Raw genomic sequence first — 17,296 nt, 5'->3', positions numbered from 1 at the left:
CAAAATGGATCTTACACAGACTTATTGCTTTTTGCCGACGACGTAAAACTTTGGAGAGGGGTACGCAACCAAGACGATATACAGGCACTTCAGGAGGATCTGACTCGACTTTAAAGTTGGGCAGACGATAACGGACTTACCTTTAACACTTTTGGTGGCCCGTAATTTGATTTTGTCCTCATTTAAATCGGACGATGTTCGTTGAAGGGCTCACCATTTTAGTGGCCCATTGGTCAAACTCCATGATCGTATAAATGTTTGTTATCACCTATTCTCGTATATAATCGTCGACTTAAATCACGTTATCCAATAACAGAATTAAATAAGTCGAATAACGAGAATTGACTTGAGAATACATATATTTTGTATATGAAGCGAATGAAACGGAGCAGAGCAAAATGACACGCATGGAAGATGGCTAGGAAGCCAACTCCATTTTAGTCAAGCGTTACTCAATATTTATGGTCAAACAAAATAAAGCTACAGACATGATTAATGGGATAAGAAGGGCACACATATATACGCTCATATAAAAACAGTCAAGACTAATAAGCTAATAATTGACAAGGTCAAAATATGACTCTGGTAGAATGAATAGAATGGTTTGTCCAAAAACTAGAATACGGTATATGGGCTTAAAATAATGACTGACACTACACACTTCAAAGTGTAAAGTAGTCCATCTGCGACATGTCGCAGACTACATTTATAACTTGCCTAGAGGATTTGGTGGTTCCTGCTACTAGACACGGAAGCCTGTTAAGCGAAATTTTCTTCTATTCCGTCCACAACCATTTGAACCATTTGAAGTAGCGAGTCCTTGTTTCAAGTATGAGGTGGATATGCTGAAACGAGTCCGACGACGAGAGAATAAACTTGTAAACGGTTTCTCTGGCCTATCTTGTGAAGACAGACCGATACACCTTGACTTATTTCGTTATCTTACCGTAGAATACGGGGTGATCTAATATTGTCTTGCTATAATTAGGTTCGTTGTACAAGATAGACCCTTTCTAAAACGATGTTGTTCTATGTTCTCCACCGGAACATGTAATGTCAGTACCTTCTGTTGATACATTCAAAACGAGATTGAACCTCCACAGAGTTAAAAACTGCAAGGATTAACATAGGTCGATAGACCTCCTATCCTTATTATTGAAGACTGAAATATTAGCGCGCACTTGATACGCGGTGTCATAATTTCCTTTGTATTTCATAGTTTGGGATAATTGAATGGTATGGCTGTCGGTAGTTTAAGAGTTGAGAGTCCGAGTTTTAGAATTTTGTTGTTAGGTTTTAAGCGATTTAGGCCTGTGTCGGTGCTTACTGGTTTGAAGTACTATGATTCCCAGCCTAAATTATAAATATTTAGCCCTAAAAAATTCATTACTTGTGTCAGAACTCCTAATAATTCAGGGTTCTACCGTTTTCCTGTATGTCAGACCATTGGTGTTGCCAATTGAGACTATAATAAGTTAAATTTATGAGCGATCTTTGAGCGTCGCTAAATTTAGCGACCCTAAGGATGTTCGCCTGCTTACTAGAGTTAAAGGAGAATTATAGATTGGTGTGAAGAATTAGGATCAGGTTTTAAATCTGAATGTCAAGGGTAGGCACTAGATTCAGGGTTGTCACACGGACTGGCATCAGCTATCTGATTTCCAATTTATATGGGGAATGTCGACTTCTCCCGTTGAAGTCGGCTATTTTTACCTACCTAATACCTCTGACTCAAACTCGGCTGTTAACAAATGATTCGAGGAGAGATACCAGGACTTTCTGACATCTTGAATTTATAGGCCATTCGACTGGACCAACAAAGACGTTAGTACCAATAAATGCAGAGTACTAGTGGTGAAGGCTGTTGATACATCCAGTATCACACTGTACTACCCGAAGTAGATCATCATGTAGAGTTATTTTCAGCTCTAAGGTCCATTCCCATTAGCATTCTCCAACCAATAAGGCATACTCAATCGGTTTTTTTCCAGGATATTAGGCGGCTTGACTCCTTGATTATTATAGTTTTCGGTGGTGACTTAACTTTACATGAACGTACTTCTGCATCATGTCCCGCCTACCTTGAAGATGTCGCTTTCCTGGAAGGTTTTCAAATAAGAGTAATGGAGGGGTACTTGAACTAGAAAATAACTCGAACCCAACTTACCTGGGAGCTTTAGATTTGTGACATGTGTTGCGTAGGAGAATTCATGGAGACATTATCTTTGTGCATCATATTGTTCGTAATTTTCATTTTAATAGGTAATAGTTATTAGATTACATTTCAAAGAACATTCACTCAGGATAACGTGCGTTAGTTCGCACGAAATCCATTCACACTTCGTGGTCAGGATTGGTAAGTTGTAGAACTCCTAAAGGTAATGGTAATAGTACCTTCTACTGAGTCCTTCATCGAGAGACGTTTGCTTTAGTACCTATGTATTAAGGAGGATTACTCTAGTTGTTACTCATTGACTACTTATTGACTTATTTGCTTCTGCCATTTGTTTTCAAAAGGAACATAACAGAGGTGTCTTTACGTAACTAGAAGCGGTCTCGTGCTACCAGGACGCGGATTCCAAGGACTTGACAACCCTCTAATTTGTCTTAGTAAGTTATAATGTTTTATATGATTTTACTTCTAGTTTTTGCGTTGTGCTGCTTTTTTTCACCATATCTCGAACTGTCTTGATATGTGTAGAAACATATGTGTTTACTCACGAAGCACTTACGAATTTAATTAAACGAGGTATTTTGAAGATCCTTTTTATCCAAATCGTCTCAGCACAAGAAAGGCAACTTAGTAGTATGGTTTACGTTTATTCGTCAAAGCTACAAAGACGGTTAGAATTTCAAGAGGTATTTGAGACATATCGATTTCCTTAATATTCCTAGTCGGTGGTGGATGCCCTTGGTTTTGAAGATGAAACACCCATAAAAATTAGACAGGACTCGTGTAATCTAGTTGTTGGTACTGATTGTTTGGGATTCGAATGGATAGACATACCTTTGTGTGTTAGTTTACTTTACGTTATTGACGTTTTCTTTTAATATGGTATATGAGATTTATTATCAAGATATTTTTTCAAACCGCTCAGATTTATTCCTGCATCGCTTCCCAGAAATAAGTTTAAGCAAGTGTGCCGATAACAATCTTTAGCTGGATTTTGTAAACATATGTGCAGTAGCACAAATATCCAGGAGCTATCATGATGAATAGTTGCAGTCACGACTGGTTACAACGAAAAGGATGAATCAAGACGTTCAGGTGTCTCCAACATATAAACTGTTTTATGCACACGAAAAGCCATGTAGTAGCTAGATTTTGTGTAGATTATAGTTTATTACTGAAGTTATCAGTCACTTTATGGTGCTGAAATGGTTATCGGGATTTTATGTTTTGAATGTCTCAAGCATTATATGGCTTCTTTATCAGCTTTTGCAAATATTATGTTGATCTGAGGGTTTCGTTAGCTATGAATTCTGAGTATTCATACGTCTAAAATATTCATACTGAATAAAATCAATTAATAACTTTCTTACAAAACCGCGAGATTTATGTCAAAATAGTTCTGTGAGCGAATCGTATAATTTTGTACTAAGTACATAATATCTTTGTCCATTTATTAATCGAGTTTTTATCTGTGTACAAAACATCACAAATTTATTTAAGTTACATCCTCTGGGAATTACATCCTTTTATGGGATTAGAGGGTTTTATTTTTTTGTAGCGTCCACGTGTTTGTCCTTTTGCTATGTCTAACCGACGCTTCCTAGACTCATATGGGAAATCTTGTCCCAAATGGATTCCTGTGGCGTGCTGCTGCCTTCTGCATTTGTCTGGACTAGATGGTCTGTTTCTCACTCGCAGACCGTGGCATATGCGATCTTATCCAGGTGTCTGGGTTCCACCTGGAGGTCATTGTGAAGCTAAAGAACCTATTCAGGTGTGTTTCTTTAATCGATTTTTGTCCTTATTAGGAAACGACCATATTTTTGCCTCGATAAAATTCTGTGTACTAATGTTTCAGTGCAGTACTTAAAAAAACAAGGTTTCTAGATATCTCAATTTATTTATTCTACTAGTCACAAAAAGTAGTTTATTATGGAAAAAGTATCCAATTAGAGGTTGGGATCTGCACGACTGTATCCAATATTATTTGTACGTCCACATCGTACGGGAGATTATATCATTCTTTATTTAGACTCAGTAACCTGAAGAATTCTTGGTTATCTGTTTCTCATCCTCTGTGTGGAGTGTTACCGCTATTAGAAAATAATTTATAATTTACTTCAACCCTGCTTTTAGAAGCATCCACTTTTGAACTTGCGAATGTCTATTTAGTTGTTTTCTGTATCTACATATCTGACCTACATATTTAGATTCCTAAGTAGCGTTATAATATCTATCGAAGGAACCTACCCATTCTTTCGCGTCCCCATTGCAGTCTGTGGTAACTTGGGCAGATGTAAAAAAAATTTACAGTTCATCTTAGCGGTTACCTCTCACTTCAACCGAATTTCTCACTTTAAAAACTCATCAAAGTATGCCAAAAATTATGTCAGAATATTTGAACTTCCACTTTATCCCAAAACGTGTGTACACTGATTATACAGGATTTCTGAATGGGCATATGTGAAACATTTCTAATCAATACTGGGAGTTTATTTAGTAGATCCTCAAATATTCTTCAATAACGAGGCTTTTCAGTGCTCTGTTCAGGACTATCTAACATTTGGTTTGTACCAAATGTGCAAACACTTAAGTGAAAAATGTTAAAATATATACGTGACTTCAGGATAGATGATACAGTTCTTTCATTGATCAACAAATATTTAGTTTCCTAGAGTTTATTGGTGTTGACCTATGGAAAGTAGAGTAATGTAAGAAATAATATGAACTATTTTACGACATAACATTCCCACGAATAACCTGTCGGTATAAATGATCACTCATCTACAGTATTCTAAAATATTTTTAGATAGAATAAAAATACCAGTTATCTGTGCTGCTGATGATTGTATAGTGATATAATTATGGCGTAATCCTTTATTTGTGTTACTAATCACAGGACACCGCATTTCGTGAACTCACAGAAGAGTTAGGATTACATTCGTATGGGAAAGAAAATGTAATGAATGAATGTACTATTAAACCACTCTGTGCATGGGAAGCTTCCTATCCTTCTCGTTTAGATACAGGAATCGGAAAGTCTACTATCTTTCCTAAATCTCATCATATGGTTATATATTACTCTGTTAATTGGTTTCGTTCTTCAACGTAAGAATTATAATTTTCAGCTTTTTTTGTTTACTATTCAGATACGTGCGTATGTTTTTTCCTACTGTGATTTTAAATTTTAGGTAACTTTAAAGTGCATACTTCCCTTTTTACACAGTGTTGGAATACCATGAAAATTCTGGATAATTGACATAGGTCTAGAGATTTTCGATCTCTGTCAGCAACAAATGACGTCAAATTTCTGATATATACTAGTCGAAATTCCAAATTCTGAGCACTAACCTTCGAAAAATAACTCATATTAATGATCTAAGGGATCATTTTTGTTATTGGTCACAAAGGTCTGTTATAAATCGAATGCGCGAGTAGTAGACTACATACAGTGTTGATCATTATGATGGAGTGCTGTGAAGATCTTTTAAATTGACGTTTCACTCCATATAATTGTTGACAATCAGATGAACAACTGCTGCTTGCAAACCTAAGATGATTGAAATATTTATCCAATGTGGTAAATCGTGTAAATTGGGGAACTTGACTTTTTATAAGTAAAAACCTGTCATCCACGGCAATCAATATCCTTGGGACGCGCAGCACCCTCACCCAAATAATTTGCCTTGATATTTCCTGTTATCCTTGAATGTTGATTTATTGATATTTTAATTGCGGCTTCATTTTAAGACCAAACAAATTTTGCTGACTGAAGATAATCAAATTTTAGAATTTTTTATCGCTTATCGACAACAATTTAGGTAGTTAGTCAATTTGTTATCCTATAGGACCTAAAATTTCATGGCTTCCTATTTTCAATGTTTAACGTTAATTTTAATTATTGGCGGGCCTGTTTTGCTAGTTTTTTTTTTATCCAGTGAGTTATTTAACAATTACATTAGGAGTATTCTTGATTGTTTTTTACTAAAAGCCACGATCAATGTAAAATTAACATAAGTCAGTCAGTCAGTAACAACGTACAACTTCGTACGTACGTACATCAGTTCGAGTCGCCACACCACATTAGCACAGAGATGCAGTTGTCGATTCAAATCCCGTAGTGGTAGAGGTAGTAAGAGTATAAGCAGTAGTCGAAAACACTAAGGTTCGAAGATGTTATTCAAGGAGTATAAACCAGTGAAATAAATTTGGGAAGAGAAAGAAAAAGAGACAAGGAGGAATCAGGAGGTTAGAATTTGGGAGAACACAAAGAGTGTATGCACCTGCGCCATTGCAAACGATTTTGAGCCATGTCATTCAGGATCTCTAACCATCGGTTGCTATCATCTCGCGGTCCCAAACCAGGTAGTCTACACCTAGCGACATGGCTCAGACCACTTGTCAGTGACTTCATGGACTTGTGCCATGTTTTGGTCTGGCCACCCCTTGCTTTCTTCCAACCTACTCCTGTACCAGAAAACATCGCACGTCGGGGCAGTCGGTCGTTGGACATACGTAATACGTGTCCCAGCCATCTCAACTGATGAACTTTCACTACGTCATCAATGGATTTGCCATCCTTACCTAGTACCCGTTTCCTAACAACTGCGTTACTTACTCGATGGTCACAGGATATATATGAGCGACAGTCTTCTATCGAGCCCCTCCATCGGTGGCTGATAGCGATGTGATCTATTTGGGTTCAACGTTGGGACGAATTAGGGGGTCGCCATGTTAAAAGATGTTTTTGCTTATGCTTAAAGTTAGTATTTGCAAGGAACAGACGGTTATCTGAGCATAGCTGCAACAGACGGTCGCCATTATCTGTTCTTTGAGCCACGACGCTATAAGATCCACCTAGGTGTCTTTCCCTTTCGCTTAGTTTACCTACTTGAGCATTAAAGTCACCAGCCACCATTACTACATCAGAGCGCCTAGCTTTTAGGAGGAGGTCGGAGGGCTTTCTGTAAAACTCATCTTTTACATCATCTGCGTTGCAGTCAGTGGGAGAATAGGCAGAGACGACGAAGAGGCAACGACGAGTGTCCCTATCTTTCCGAGTCCTTACTGTTCCGTTTAGTCGGACAGCGCACAGACGACTGTCTACTGGGATCCAGTCTAAGAGAGCTAGTTCTGCCCTAAGACTCAATGCTATACCTACGCCAGCGAGTCCACGAAAAGCAGCATCTGGGCTTCCGGATGCACGAAGTGTGAATCGAGTTGGTTCTTTGTTTTGACATGGTGATGTCAAATGAATGACGCTACTCGGATCCTGTATGCGCGTTTCGGAGACGCAGCACACATTGATGGTGCGAGATTCTAAAGTCTTAGCTAAGGAAGCTTGTTGTCCTATTTGGCACAGTGTTCGGACGTTATAAGCTCCAACATGAAGTTTAGAGTGTGGAATAACGTCCCGCGTACTCGAATCGTTTGCCCTAGCGGTGCGAGGTGATAAAGAGACGTGGGAAGGGTTAGTCATGGAGATAAGAGAGGTATTAGGAGATGTAGGAAGGATTTGAATGTGACCAACTTGGTCTCGTGTGCTGTTACGGGTATGAGGGCTGATATCACTTCCCGACTGCCCACACCGTGGAAGGGTATTTCTTGAGGAACCTGAAAAAGAAGTCGGATTAGTGTTGGTCTTAACGACCTGGGAGCGTGACCGCAGAGCCCAAGGGACAACTGCTTGAGGCCGGTCGCGCACGGCCTTTTGTGGAAGGTTTTTGACGTGTTAGCTCCGTTCTTCAAAGAGCCTTACCACCGGAGACGGAAATCCGTGAGGTAAGGTGAGGTGTGACGTTTTTAGGGTCGACCTTTTCTAACCCCTTCCTTCCTTGTGGGAAGGCAGCATCGTTGCAGATGCTGGTTGTTTGAGGGGAACACCTTACTGCTGTCACACCTCTGTACAGTCAGCAGTACGGCTTCGCCCTCAGACCTTGAGTTGCTGCTTTTAGTCTTACCGCTCTCCAATCGACCTGCCTGACATGGTAGAACCAACAGGAACATACGTTCCAGCCAATATAGCTCGGTTGGGTCATCACGATAGGCAAGCGCGACCACCGCGTCAAGGTAGCAGCTACGGTCGTGAAAATTAACATAAACTCCAGTCGTAGTCATTTCTTTTCAATTATGATTCTTTCGTAAGGTAGTTTCTCCGCGAACTGGAGAAAGTACAGATTTCGCTCAATAGTTTCGTACTGTATATCTTCTAGGTCAAAAATGACGAGTAAAATTTCACTCCTTAAAATTTTCAGTTTATTTACTCCATAATACCTTGGCCTTATATTCAGTTTGGTATTAAGCATAATAAGTAGTCATAAACTCCATTCTTTTTCTAAATACTGTCTTTTGATTTTTTATAGATCTGTTTTAGATTCAGATGATATTCACTCATACTTACCACAGTTTAACCTTGAAGTAAATGAAGTATGTGCAGCCGTTTGGCTCCCGAGACCTGTTCTCAATAAATTAAGTGATGATTGGAAGGCATTTGAAAAACATTTTCAAAATCAGTCCACAATCAGTAATTCGGAATATCTTTATCCCGAGTTATCAACGATGCCATCCACTTTCCAGATTGATAATGATCAAACAGAAGTTTGGTAAATTGAATGATTTTTATTTGTTTTCATTAAGATGTTTTTGTTGATTGTATAAAAGTATTTTCTGAAAAATTGTCTTTCATCATTTAGGGGAAAATCGCTGAACACTTTAGTATAGTTTTTATCACTATTTACTTACGCTTGTTACCCCTTGTGGAATATAGGCCCCCAACCAGACATCTCCAACCTGTTCCGCCCTGGGCTCTCTTTCTTAATTGTTCCCAAGTGATGTCCGTTCTTTTAGTGTCTGTCTTCGGCTCTCGACACAATGTGTTCTTTGGTCTTTCGCAATTCCTTTTGCCTTGAGGATTCCAAGTTAGAGCAGGCTTTGTGGCGCAGTTTGATGATTTGCGCAATGTGTATCCTATTTCCTCTTTAGCTGGATTTTGTTTTTTGCCATATTATGTTGTTGTTGATGGTGTCTGACTAACGGATATGGAGTATCTTTCGTAGACGGCTGTTTATAAACACCTGTACCTTTCTGATGATGATTGTAGTTCTCCAAGTTTCAACTCTGTACAATAGAACTATCTTGACGTTCGTATTGAAGGTTCTGATTTTTGTGTTGGCTGACTGTTGTTTTAAGTTCCAGATGTTTCTATAATTACAGAAATGCCACCCTCTTGGTGCCATTCTAGGGTTACTGCCGGTCTCAGTCCCGGATAAAGGAGCGGGGTTTTGGATGGATTTAGCATCCTCATCTCTCAGAAACGAACCTTGCTAAAAATTGCTGAAGTTTTTTCATTCTTCTTGATTAAGAAGTTAACCGAACTCAAACATTATACCATACTTTATAATTTTCTGTTTCACATTTGTGTGAGCTTAAAGAGTGTACTCCAATAACGATGACCATGGGTTTCAGTCATCAAACAACAGGTGTATTGTCACAGTAATTGGAAATTGACCACTGCTGGTAAGCAACTGTCTTTTACCACTGCTCTCTATTTTTCTTTCACATAAATTGTGAAATATTTTATCAAGGCAGTAAAACGTCCATTTTTGAATAAAAAGTTTTCTGGATTTTCTACATTTTTAGGTATTGGGGTGTAAACTCTCTTGATTGGCAATCGGTACCCGTGAATCAACTTATCTGTGGACTAACATCAAGTCGCAATCCAACTGTTTCACACAATACCAGACCCGAATCCGAAGTTGGTAATGGACCTAGTCCTGTAACACTGGGGACATTGTATGCTATTAGTCATTGGCTTTCATCAACCAGTGCCAGAAGTACCGTTTGAAATTGTTTTCGTCAATTAATTTTCTAACTAATACTTGTATACCTTCATTTTTTTCATTCTTCGCTGAGAAGGTTGGTACAAATTATTGTACGATATTCCTTGTCTGGAACCTTAGTAAATGTTTAAATATATCCCTTTTTGAACTAAAAAATTCCGACCGTAGCTGCTACCTTGACGTGGTGGTTGGGATCGCCTATCGTGATGACTCAACCGAGCTACCTCGGCTGGAACAAACGTTCCTTTAGGCCCTACCATGTCAGCTTGAAGAACGTTAAGACAGCAACTGAAGGTCCGAGGGCAAAGTCGTACTGCCAACTGTGGAGAGGTGCGACATCCGTAAGGTGTTTCTCGGCATCTGCAGCGATGCTGCCTTCTCACAACGGAAGGAAGAGATCAGAAAAGGTTGACCCTGAAAATGTCACACCTCACCTTACGCCACGGATTTCCGTCCTTGGCGGTAAGTTCAGAGCTAACTCATCAAAACCCTCACACAAAGAGGCCGTGTGTGACCGGCTTTAAGCAGTTGTCCCTTGAGCTCTACAATCACGCTCTCAGGTCGCTCAGACCACCACTAATTCAGCTTTTGTTCAGGTCCCTTAAGAAGAAATATCCTTACACAGTGTGGGCAGCCGGGAAGTAACAACCGCCTTCATATCTCTATCAGCGCCCGAGATCATCTCGAATCCCTCACCTCTTATTAAGTATTCCATCCTCATGGTTAACCTTCCTTGTACATCTTTTCCACTACACTCTAAAGTACATGTTGGAGCTTATCGGCATCAATACCAAGGTTGAACTTGATTGTTTCAAATAAATTGAGCATTGCGTAGAGTTAATAATAAATGTATTTTTGTTATATCCCAATGAGCATAAAAATTGTATTTCTAACGTTCCGTGACTTAGTGTAAGCCACTTCTTCAGAGTAAATAAACAGGCTGTGAGGACAGTCCACGAGTGGCCGAAACCGGACGGGCCTTGGCAAACAATACACGCTGATTTCGCCGGACCAATACAAGGCAGAAATTACTTGGTTGTTGTCAATGCTTTCACAAAATGGTCAGTAGTATATGACATGCTGAAAACGACACCAGAGAGTACAATTTGAAGATTCTCAGGGTTGTTTGCCTGTTTTGGGGTTCCGGAGATCTTGGTGACTGACAACGGCATTCAGTTCATGTCATCCGCTTTTAGACGCTTTTGCCAGGGAAAATGGCATATCGCATCTACAATCTCCTCCGTACCATCCTCAGTCGAATGGCCAAGCAGAAAGATTCGAGGATACGATAAAAAGAGCTCTGGTCAAAGCGGGAGGTAAGGGTATCCCAGAACAAGTGATCAGTAAGTTCCTAGTGTCTTACAGAGTTACCCCTAGTCCAGCAGTACCAGAAGCAAAGTCACCAGCTGAGTGTATGTTCGGAAGGAAAATCTGGACAGTCTTTAGCAGTATATTGCCGCGCAGAACGACAAATAAACCCACGAATAAGTATCGTACGGTCACTCATAGCTTCCAGGTGGGTGAAAGGGTACTTGTCAAATCGTATCAAGATAATAGGAAGTGGGAACCAGGTATCATAGAACGTTGGATCGGAAATATACTGTACCGAGTCCGGGAAAATGTCGGAAAATGTACAAGACACAAATCAAATCCAAAGAGACGGCAGAACATATTTGTCCCACAAAGATGACTCCCATTTCAATTGCCCGTGGATTCATCTCGGAAAAGCCCTCAGGAGCGCGAATATAGAAGAGATAAACGACGTAAGGGCAAAGCTGTGCAACCTTTTAGAGTGGTGGACTGCAAGAGAAATGCGGCAACCAAGTTTCAGGTGGATCCGGGAAAAAAGTCTTACACAACAGACTTAAAAGGAGGGGTGTGAAGGCGGTCCACGGGTGAACTCGAGGAAGCCGTAAGAAGCTCAGAAAGAGCTGAAGATGTTCCATCCAATCATCTTTTGGAGTAATATTCTAGAATCTCTACATGTAGCTTCTCGATTGGACAATGCTAATAACCTCTTGTGTGTGGATTGGATAGCTATAATAATGATTTCGTTTTTACTAAAAACTATAAATACTTGACAGTTTGTACTCTAACTTGACACTGTCTGGAATAACTTCCCTTTCACTAGTCTTCTGTCTTCTCATTGCGACTTGGGATGGTTCTAGCGTTCTAGTGTTCATGTTATACGCGGTATATCAAGAATATAAGCATCTAGATATAGCAAGCAAAATTAAATGAACAGAAGTTTAAATAGTATGTTTCTTTTTCACTATTTGAGCTTGTGTTAATTTAATTTGGGTCATTTGTTTACTCTGAAGAAATGGCCTACACCGAGTCACGAAACATCAGAAGTACAATTTTTATGCTCATTGGGACATAACCAAAACACATTTATTATTACATGTTGGAACATTTAATGTTCGAACCTTGTGTCAGATAAGATAATAGGCTTCCTTAGCTAGGATTCTTGAACACTGCGCCATCGATGTATGTTTCATCTCTGAAACGCGCTTACAGGATCTAACCACAGTCATTCATTTGGCCTCATCTTGTCAATATAAAAAACCCGAACTACCTACCCTTCGAGCATCTGGAGATCCTATTGCTACTTCCTGTGGCTTTGCTAGTGTAGGTATAGCGTTAAGTTCAAAAGCAGAACATACTCTATTAGACTGGATTCCAATAGACAGTATCCTGTGCTCCGTGCAAATAAACGGGGCCCTAAGCACTCGAAAAGATAGACACACACGCTGTTACCTTTTCGTCGTTTCTCCCTATGCTCCCACTGCTTGCAGCTCAGATGAAGTTAAAGATGAATTTTATAAGAAGCTATTCAACATCATTCAAAAAACTAAACGCTCTGATGCAGCAATAGTGACATGTGATTTTGATGCTCAAGTAGGTAAAATAAACCAAACCAAAAAACACTTAGGTGGATCTTACGGTGGTCGGGCTTGCCTATCGTGATGACCCAACCGAGCTATATTGGCTGGAACGTATGTTCCTGTAGGTTCTACCATGTCAGGCAGGTCGATTGGAGAGCGGTAAGACTAAAAGCAGCAACTCAAGGTCTGAGGGCGAAGCCGTACTGCTGACTGTACAGAGGTGTGACAGCAGTAAGGTGTTCCCCTCAAACAACCAGCATCTGCAACGATGCTGCCTTCCCACAAGGAAGGAAGGGGTTAGAAAAGGTCGACCCTAAAAACGTCACACCTCACCTTACCTCACGGATTTCCGTCTCCGGTGGTAAGGCTCTTTGAAGAACGGAGCTAACACGTCAAAAACCTTCCACAAAAGGCCGTGCGCGACCGGCCTCAAGCAGTTGTCCCTTGGGCTCTGCGGTCACGCTCCCAGGTCGTTAAGACCAACACTAATCCGACTTCTTTTTCAGGTTCCTCAAGAAATACCCTTCCACGGTGTGGGCAGTCGGGAAGTGATATCAGCCCTCATACCCGTAACAGCACACGAGACCAAGTTGGTCACATTCAAATCCTTCCTACATCTCCTAATACCTCTCTTATCTCCATGACTAACCCTTCCCACGTCTCTTTATCACCTCGCACCGCTAGGGCAAACGATTCGAGTACGCGGGACGTTATTCCACACTCTAAACTTCATGTTGGAGCTTATAACGTCCGAACACTGTGCCAAATAGGACAACAAGCTTCCTTAGCTAAGACTTTAGAATCTCGCACCATCAATGTGTGCTGCGTCTCCGAAACGCGCATACAGGATCCGAGTAGCGTCATTCATTTGACATCACCATGTCAAAACAAAGAACCAACTCGATTCACACTTCGTGCATCCGGAAGCCCAGATGCTGCTTTTCGTGGACTCGCTGGCGTAGGTATAGCATTGAGTCTTAGGGCAGAACTAGCTCTCTTAGACTGGATCCCAGTAGACAGTCGTCTGTGCGCTGTCCGACTAAACGGAACAGTAAGGACTCGGAAAGATAGGGACACTCGTCGTTGCCTCTTCGTCGTCTCTGCCTATTCTCCCACTGACTGCAACGCAGATGATGTAAAAGATGAGTTTTACAGAAAGCCCTCCGACCTCCTCCTAAAAGCTAGGCGCTCTGATGTAGTAATGGTGGCTGGTGACTTTAATGCTCAAGTAGGTAAACTAAGCGAAAGGGAAAGACACCTAGGTGGATCTTATAGCGTCGTGGCTCAAAGAACAGATAATGGCGACCGTCTGTTGCAGCTATGCTCAGATAACCGTCTGTTCCTTGCAAATACTAACTTTAAGCATAAGCAAAAACATCTTTTAACATGGCGACCCCTAATTCGTCCCAACGTTGAACCCAAATAGATCACATCGCTATCAGCCACCGATGGAGGGGCTCGATAGAAGACTGTCGCTCATATATATCCTGTGACCATCGAGTAAGTAACGCAGTTGTTAGGAAACGGGTACTAGGTAAGGATGGCAAATCCATTGATGACGTAGTGAAAGTTCATCAGTTGAGATGGCTGGGACACGTATTACGTATGTCCAACGACCGACTGCCCCGACGTGCGATGTTTTCTGGTACAGGAGTAGGTTGGAAGAAAGCAAGGGGTGGCCAGACCAAAACATGGCACAAGTCCATGAAGTCACTGACAAGTGGTCTGAGCCATGTCGCTAGGTGTAGACTACCTGGTTTGGGACCGCGAGATGATAGCAACCGATGGTTAGAGATCCTGAATGACATGGCTCAAAATCGTTTGCAATGGCGCAGGTGCATACACTCTTTGTGTTCTCCCAAATTCTAACCTCCTGATTCCTCCTTGTCTCTTTTTCTTTCTCTTCCCAAATTTATTTCACTGGTTTATACTCCTTGAATAACATCTTCGAACCTTAGTGTTTTCGACTACTGCTTATACTCTTACTACCTCTACCACTACGGGATTTGAATCGACAACTGCATCTCTGTGCTAATGTGGTGTGGCGACTCGAACTGATGTACGTACGTACGAAGTTGTACGTTGTTACTGACTGACTACTGACTGATCTTACGGTGTTGCGGCTCAGCGAACAGATAGTGGCGACTGTCTGTTGCCACTGTGCTCAGATAACCATCTATTTCCGGCAAACGCCAACTTTAAATATAAGGAGAAACGTCGTCTGACATGGCGACCTCCACGATCTACTCATCGATGGACTCAAATAGACCACATTACCGTTAGTCATTGTTGAGGGGGCTCGATAGAAGTCTGTCGCCCACTTTGAAGTACATCTTTGACTTGGATCATGCTCTAGTTCGAGCACGTATTTGTCTGTATCTTTCCGGATGTATGAAAGTCACAGCAAGCAAACCCCTTAGACTCCAACTTCATGATGAAAATGTTAGGGATATATTTCAGGAACAACTAGAGAAGTTAGTCAACCTTGAAGGTTATATCCACCTTTAGGTAGCTTGGCATGGTATCCAAAAATCGATGAGGACAGCAATCATACTTCATGGAAACTTAAACCAAAAGGTTCGGAAACACAGTGGATTTCGGCGGCGTCTACGGACTGACAGATGCCCGGAAACTCAACCCATCTGGCTCCGAACATGATTACGACCAGAGGCAGCTTAGACGTAGGCTGATAAAAAGCCTATGTAATGATTGTGAGTAGTGGTGAGTAGCAAAAACAGAAGAAATGGAAAGGGCAGCAGCGATAGGTAACAGTAGACAACTATCCAAGCCTATCAAAGAAACAGGTATTAAAGATTCCTCTGTTAGCAAAACTATTCCAGATAAAGATGGGACTATTATTCACCCCCAACTCAAGTGATTAGATCGATGAGTGGAACACTTTAGGGAACAGTTCAACTGGCCTCCAGGCACACATCAGCTACCCATGATCTCCAAGCAACCTGAATGGCAAACTGATGTAAGTCCTCCAACTCTTATTGAGGTTGAGGAGGCTATAAGTAATCTATAGCAATGAAGAGCAGCAGGGCCTGATGGACTGACATGTTTTTAGAGATGATAGTTTCATCGTCTGACGTTTTAGGAGTTGATCTTCTTTTAGTATATTCACTTGTTCACTTAGAATAGGCAGATGATATAGTTCTGTTTGGTGAAGACATCGAAAACATGCAGTTTTGATCACCTTAACCAACAATGCGAGCATGTTTGGGATGCGGTTCCATCCCTTCAAATGAAAAATGTTGTTTCAGCATCTGAATTAACGATAAAGAGTGAAGTGGTTAAGTGTATCGACCGCTTCACTTATATTGGCAGTCTGACGAGATGGTATGGATTCAGAAAGCTCAATTGGCTTTTGCCAACTTCACTTGTGGTGTAGGTATGATATGCCTCTCAATCAAAGGGTGAGTTCATTACACGGCAGTTTTCTCCATCCTACTTTACGAGTGCAAAACCTGACCATTAGGAATAGAGGATGTTTGTAGGTCGCTAGTATTCGGTGTTAGGTGTCCTACAAGTACTGCTCGTGTATTTTGGGACCACTGAGTGAGCAATGCTGAAGTTAGGGGTAGGATACTAGTTAAGGATGGCAATTATTCATCAGTTAAGATGGTTGGGACACGTGTTACATGAGCCCAGCAACTACCTACTCGGACGAAGTCTGTATTCTGGTTTAGGGGTAGGCTGGAAAAAAAGCCTAGGGGCGACCAAACCGAAATACGACATCAGTCTGTGAAGTCACTGGTAGTTGGACTTAGCCATGTTAATAGGTGTAGACTACCTGATTGGAATGCGCATGATTATCGTAACCAATGGTTAGAGACATTGAATGACGTGGCTCAAAATCGTTTGCAACGGCTCAGGTGCATCCGTTCTCTGCCTTCCCCAAATTCTGAGTTCGTCATAAGTTTTATCCTACTAACTTATATTTTCTTGAATCGTATCTAAGACGGTATGGCAACTTGAACCGATGTACGTACGTACCAGGTCCTACGTTGAGACTAACTGAAACTAAGAAATGAACCTGGTTAGTACCTACTAGCACCGTGTTTTGTTGCTACATGAGTTCTTTCCCGACCGTAGCTGCTACCTTGATGTGGTAGTCGGGCTTGCCTGTCGTGATGACTCGACCAAGCTATGTTGGCTGGAATTTATGTTCCTATAGGTTCTACCATATCAGGCAGGTCGATTGGAGAACGGTAAGACTAAGAGCAGCAACTCAAGGTCTGAGGATGAAGTCGTACTGCTGACTGTAGTGAGGTAAGGGATCAGTTCAAGTGACCTTCAGCCACTTATGGCAGTGAAATATGGCCAGTAAGAGTAGAGGATGTTCGTAGGTTACTAGTATTTGATCATAGGTGTCTTCGAAATATTGTTCGTAT

General features: G+C 41.0%; 1 protein-coding gene across 3 annotated transcripts; it reads left to right on the top strand.

Moving 5' to 3' along the window:
• Positions 1–1,084: 1,084 nt before the first annotated feature.
• On the top strand, positions 1,085–14,517 carry NUDT17_1 (Nucleoside diphosphate-linked moiety X motif 17). Of its 3 annotated transcripts, XM_012940313.3 has the most exons (8): positions 1,085–1,236; positions 2,518–2,610; positions 2,646–2,859; positions 2,896–3,015; positions 3,732–3,947; positions 5,073–5,281; positions 8,536–8,775; positions 9,812–10,167. In XM_012940313.3, exons 3-8 carry the CDS (start codon positions 2,809–2,811, stop codon positions 10,014–10,016), a joined length of 1,041 nt encoding a protein of 346 aa, XP_012795767.2. In that variant the 5' UTR covers positions 1,085–1,236; positions 2,518–2,610; positions 2,646–2,808; the 3' UTR covers positions 10,017–10,167. The 3 variants fall into 3 exon arrangements, with proteins under 3 accessions (XP_012795767.2, XP_051072214.1, XP_051072213.1); XM_051212075.1 differs by lacking the exon at positions 3,732–3,947; XM_051212074.1 differs by lacking the exons at positions 2,646–2,859; positions 2,896–3,015 and having other exon boundaries at positions 9,812–14,517.
• Positions 14,518–17,296: the final 2,779 nt, after the last annotated feature.

Source organism: Schistosoma haematobium, chromosome ZW (genome assembly GCF_000699445.3).
Source record: "Schistosoma haematobium chromosome ZW, whole genome shotgun sequence".
NCBI lineage: Eukaryota > Metazoa > Platyhelminthes > Trematoda > Strigeidida > Schistosomatidae > Schistosoma > Schistosoma haematobium.
Note: the sequence above shows the minus strand (reverse complement) of the source record. Positions and strands in the feature narration are given on the sequence as shown.

Coding starts and splice junctions, on each gene's coding strand:
- NUDT17_1 (XM_012940313.3), top strand. CDS start 2,809: ATGGTTTACGTTTATTCGTCAAAGCTACAAAGACGGTTAGAATTTCAA. Junction 2,860..2,895: donor GACGGTTAGAATTTCAAGAG/GTATTTGAGACA, acceptor TAATATTCCTAG/TCGGTGGTGGATGCCCTTGG. Junction 8,776..9,811: donor AATGATCAAACAGAAGTTTG/GTAAATTGAATG, acceptor CTACATTTTTAG/GTATTGGGGTGTAAACTCTC.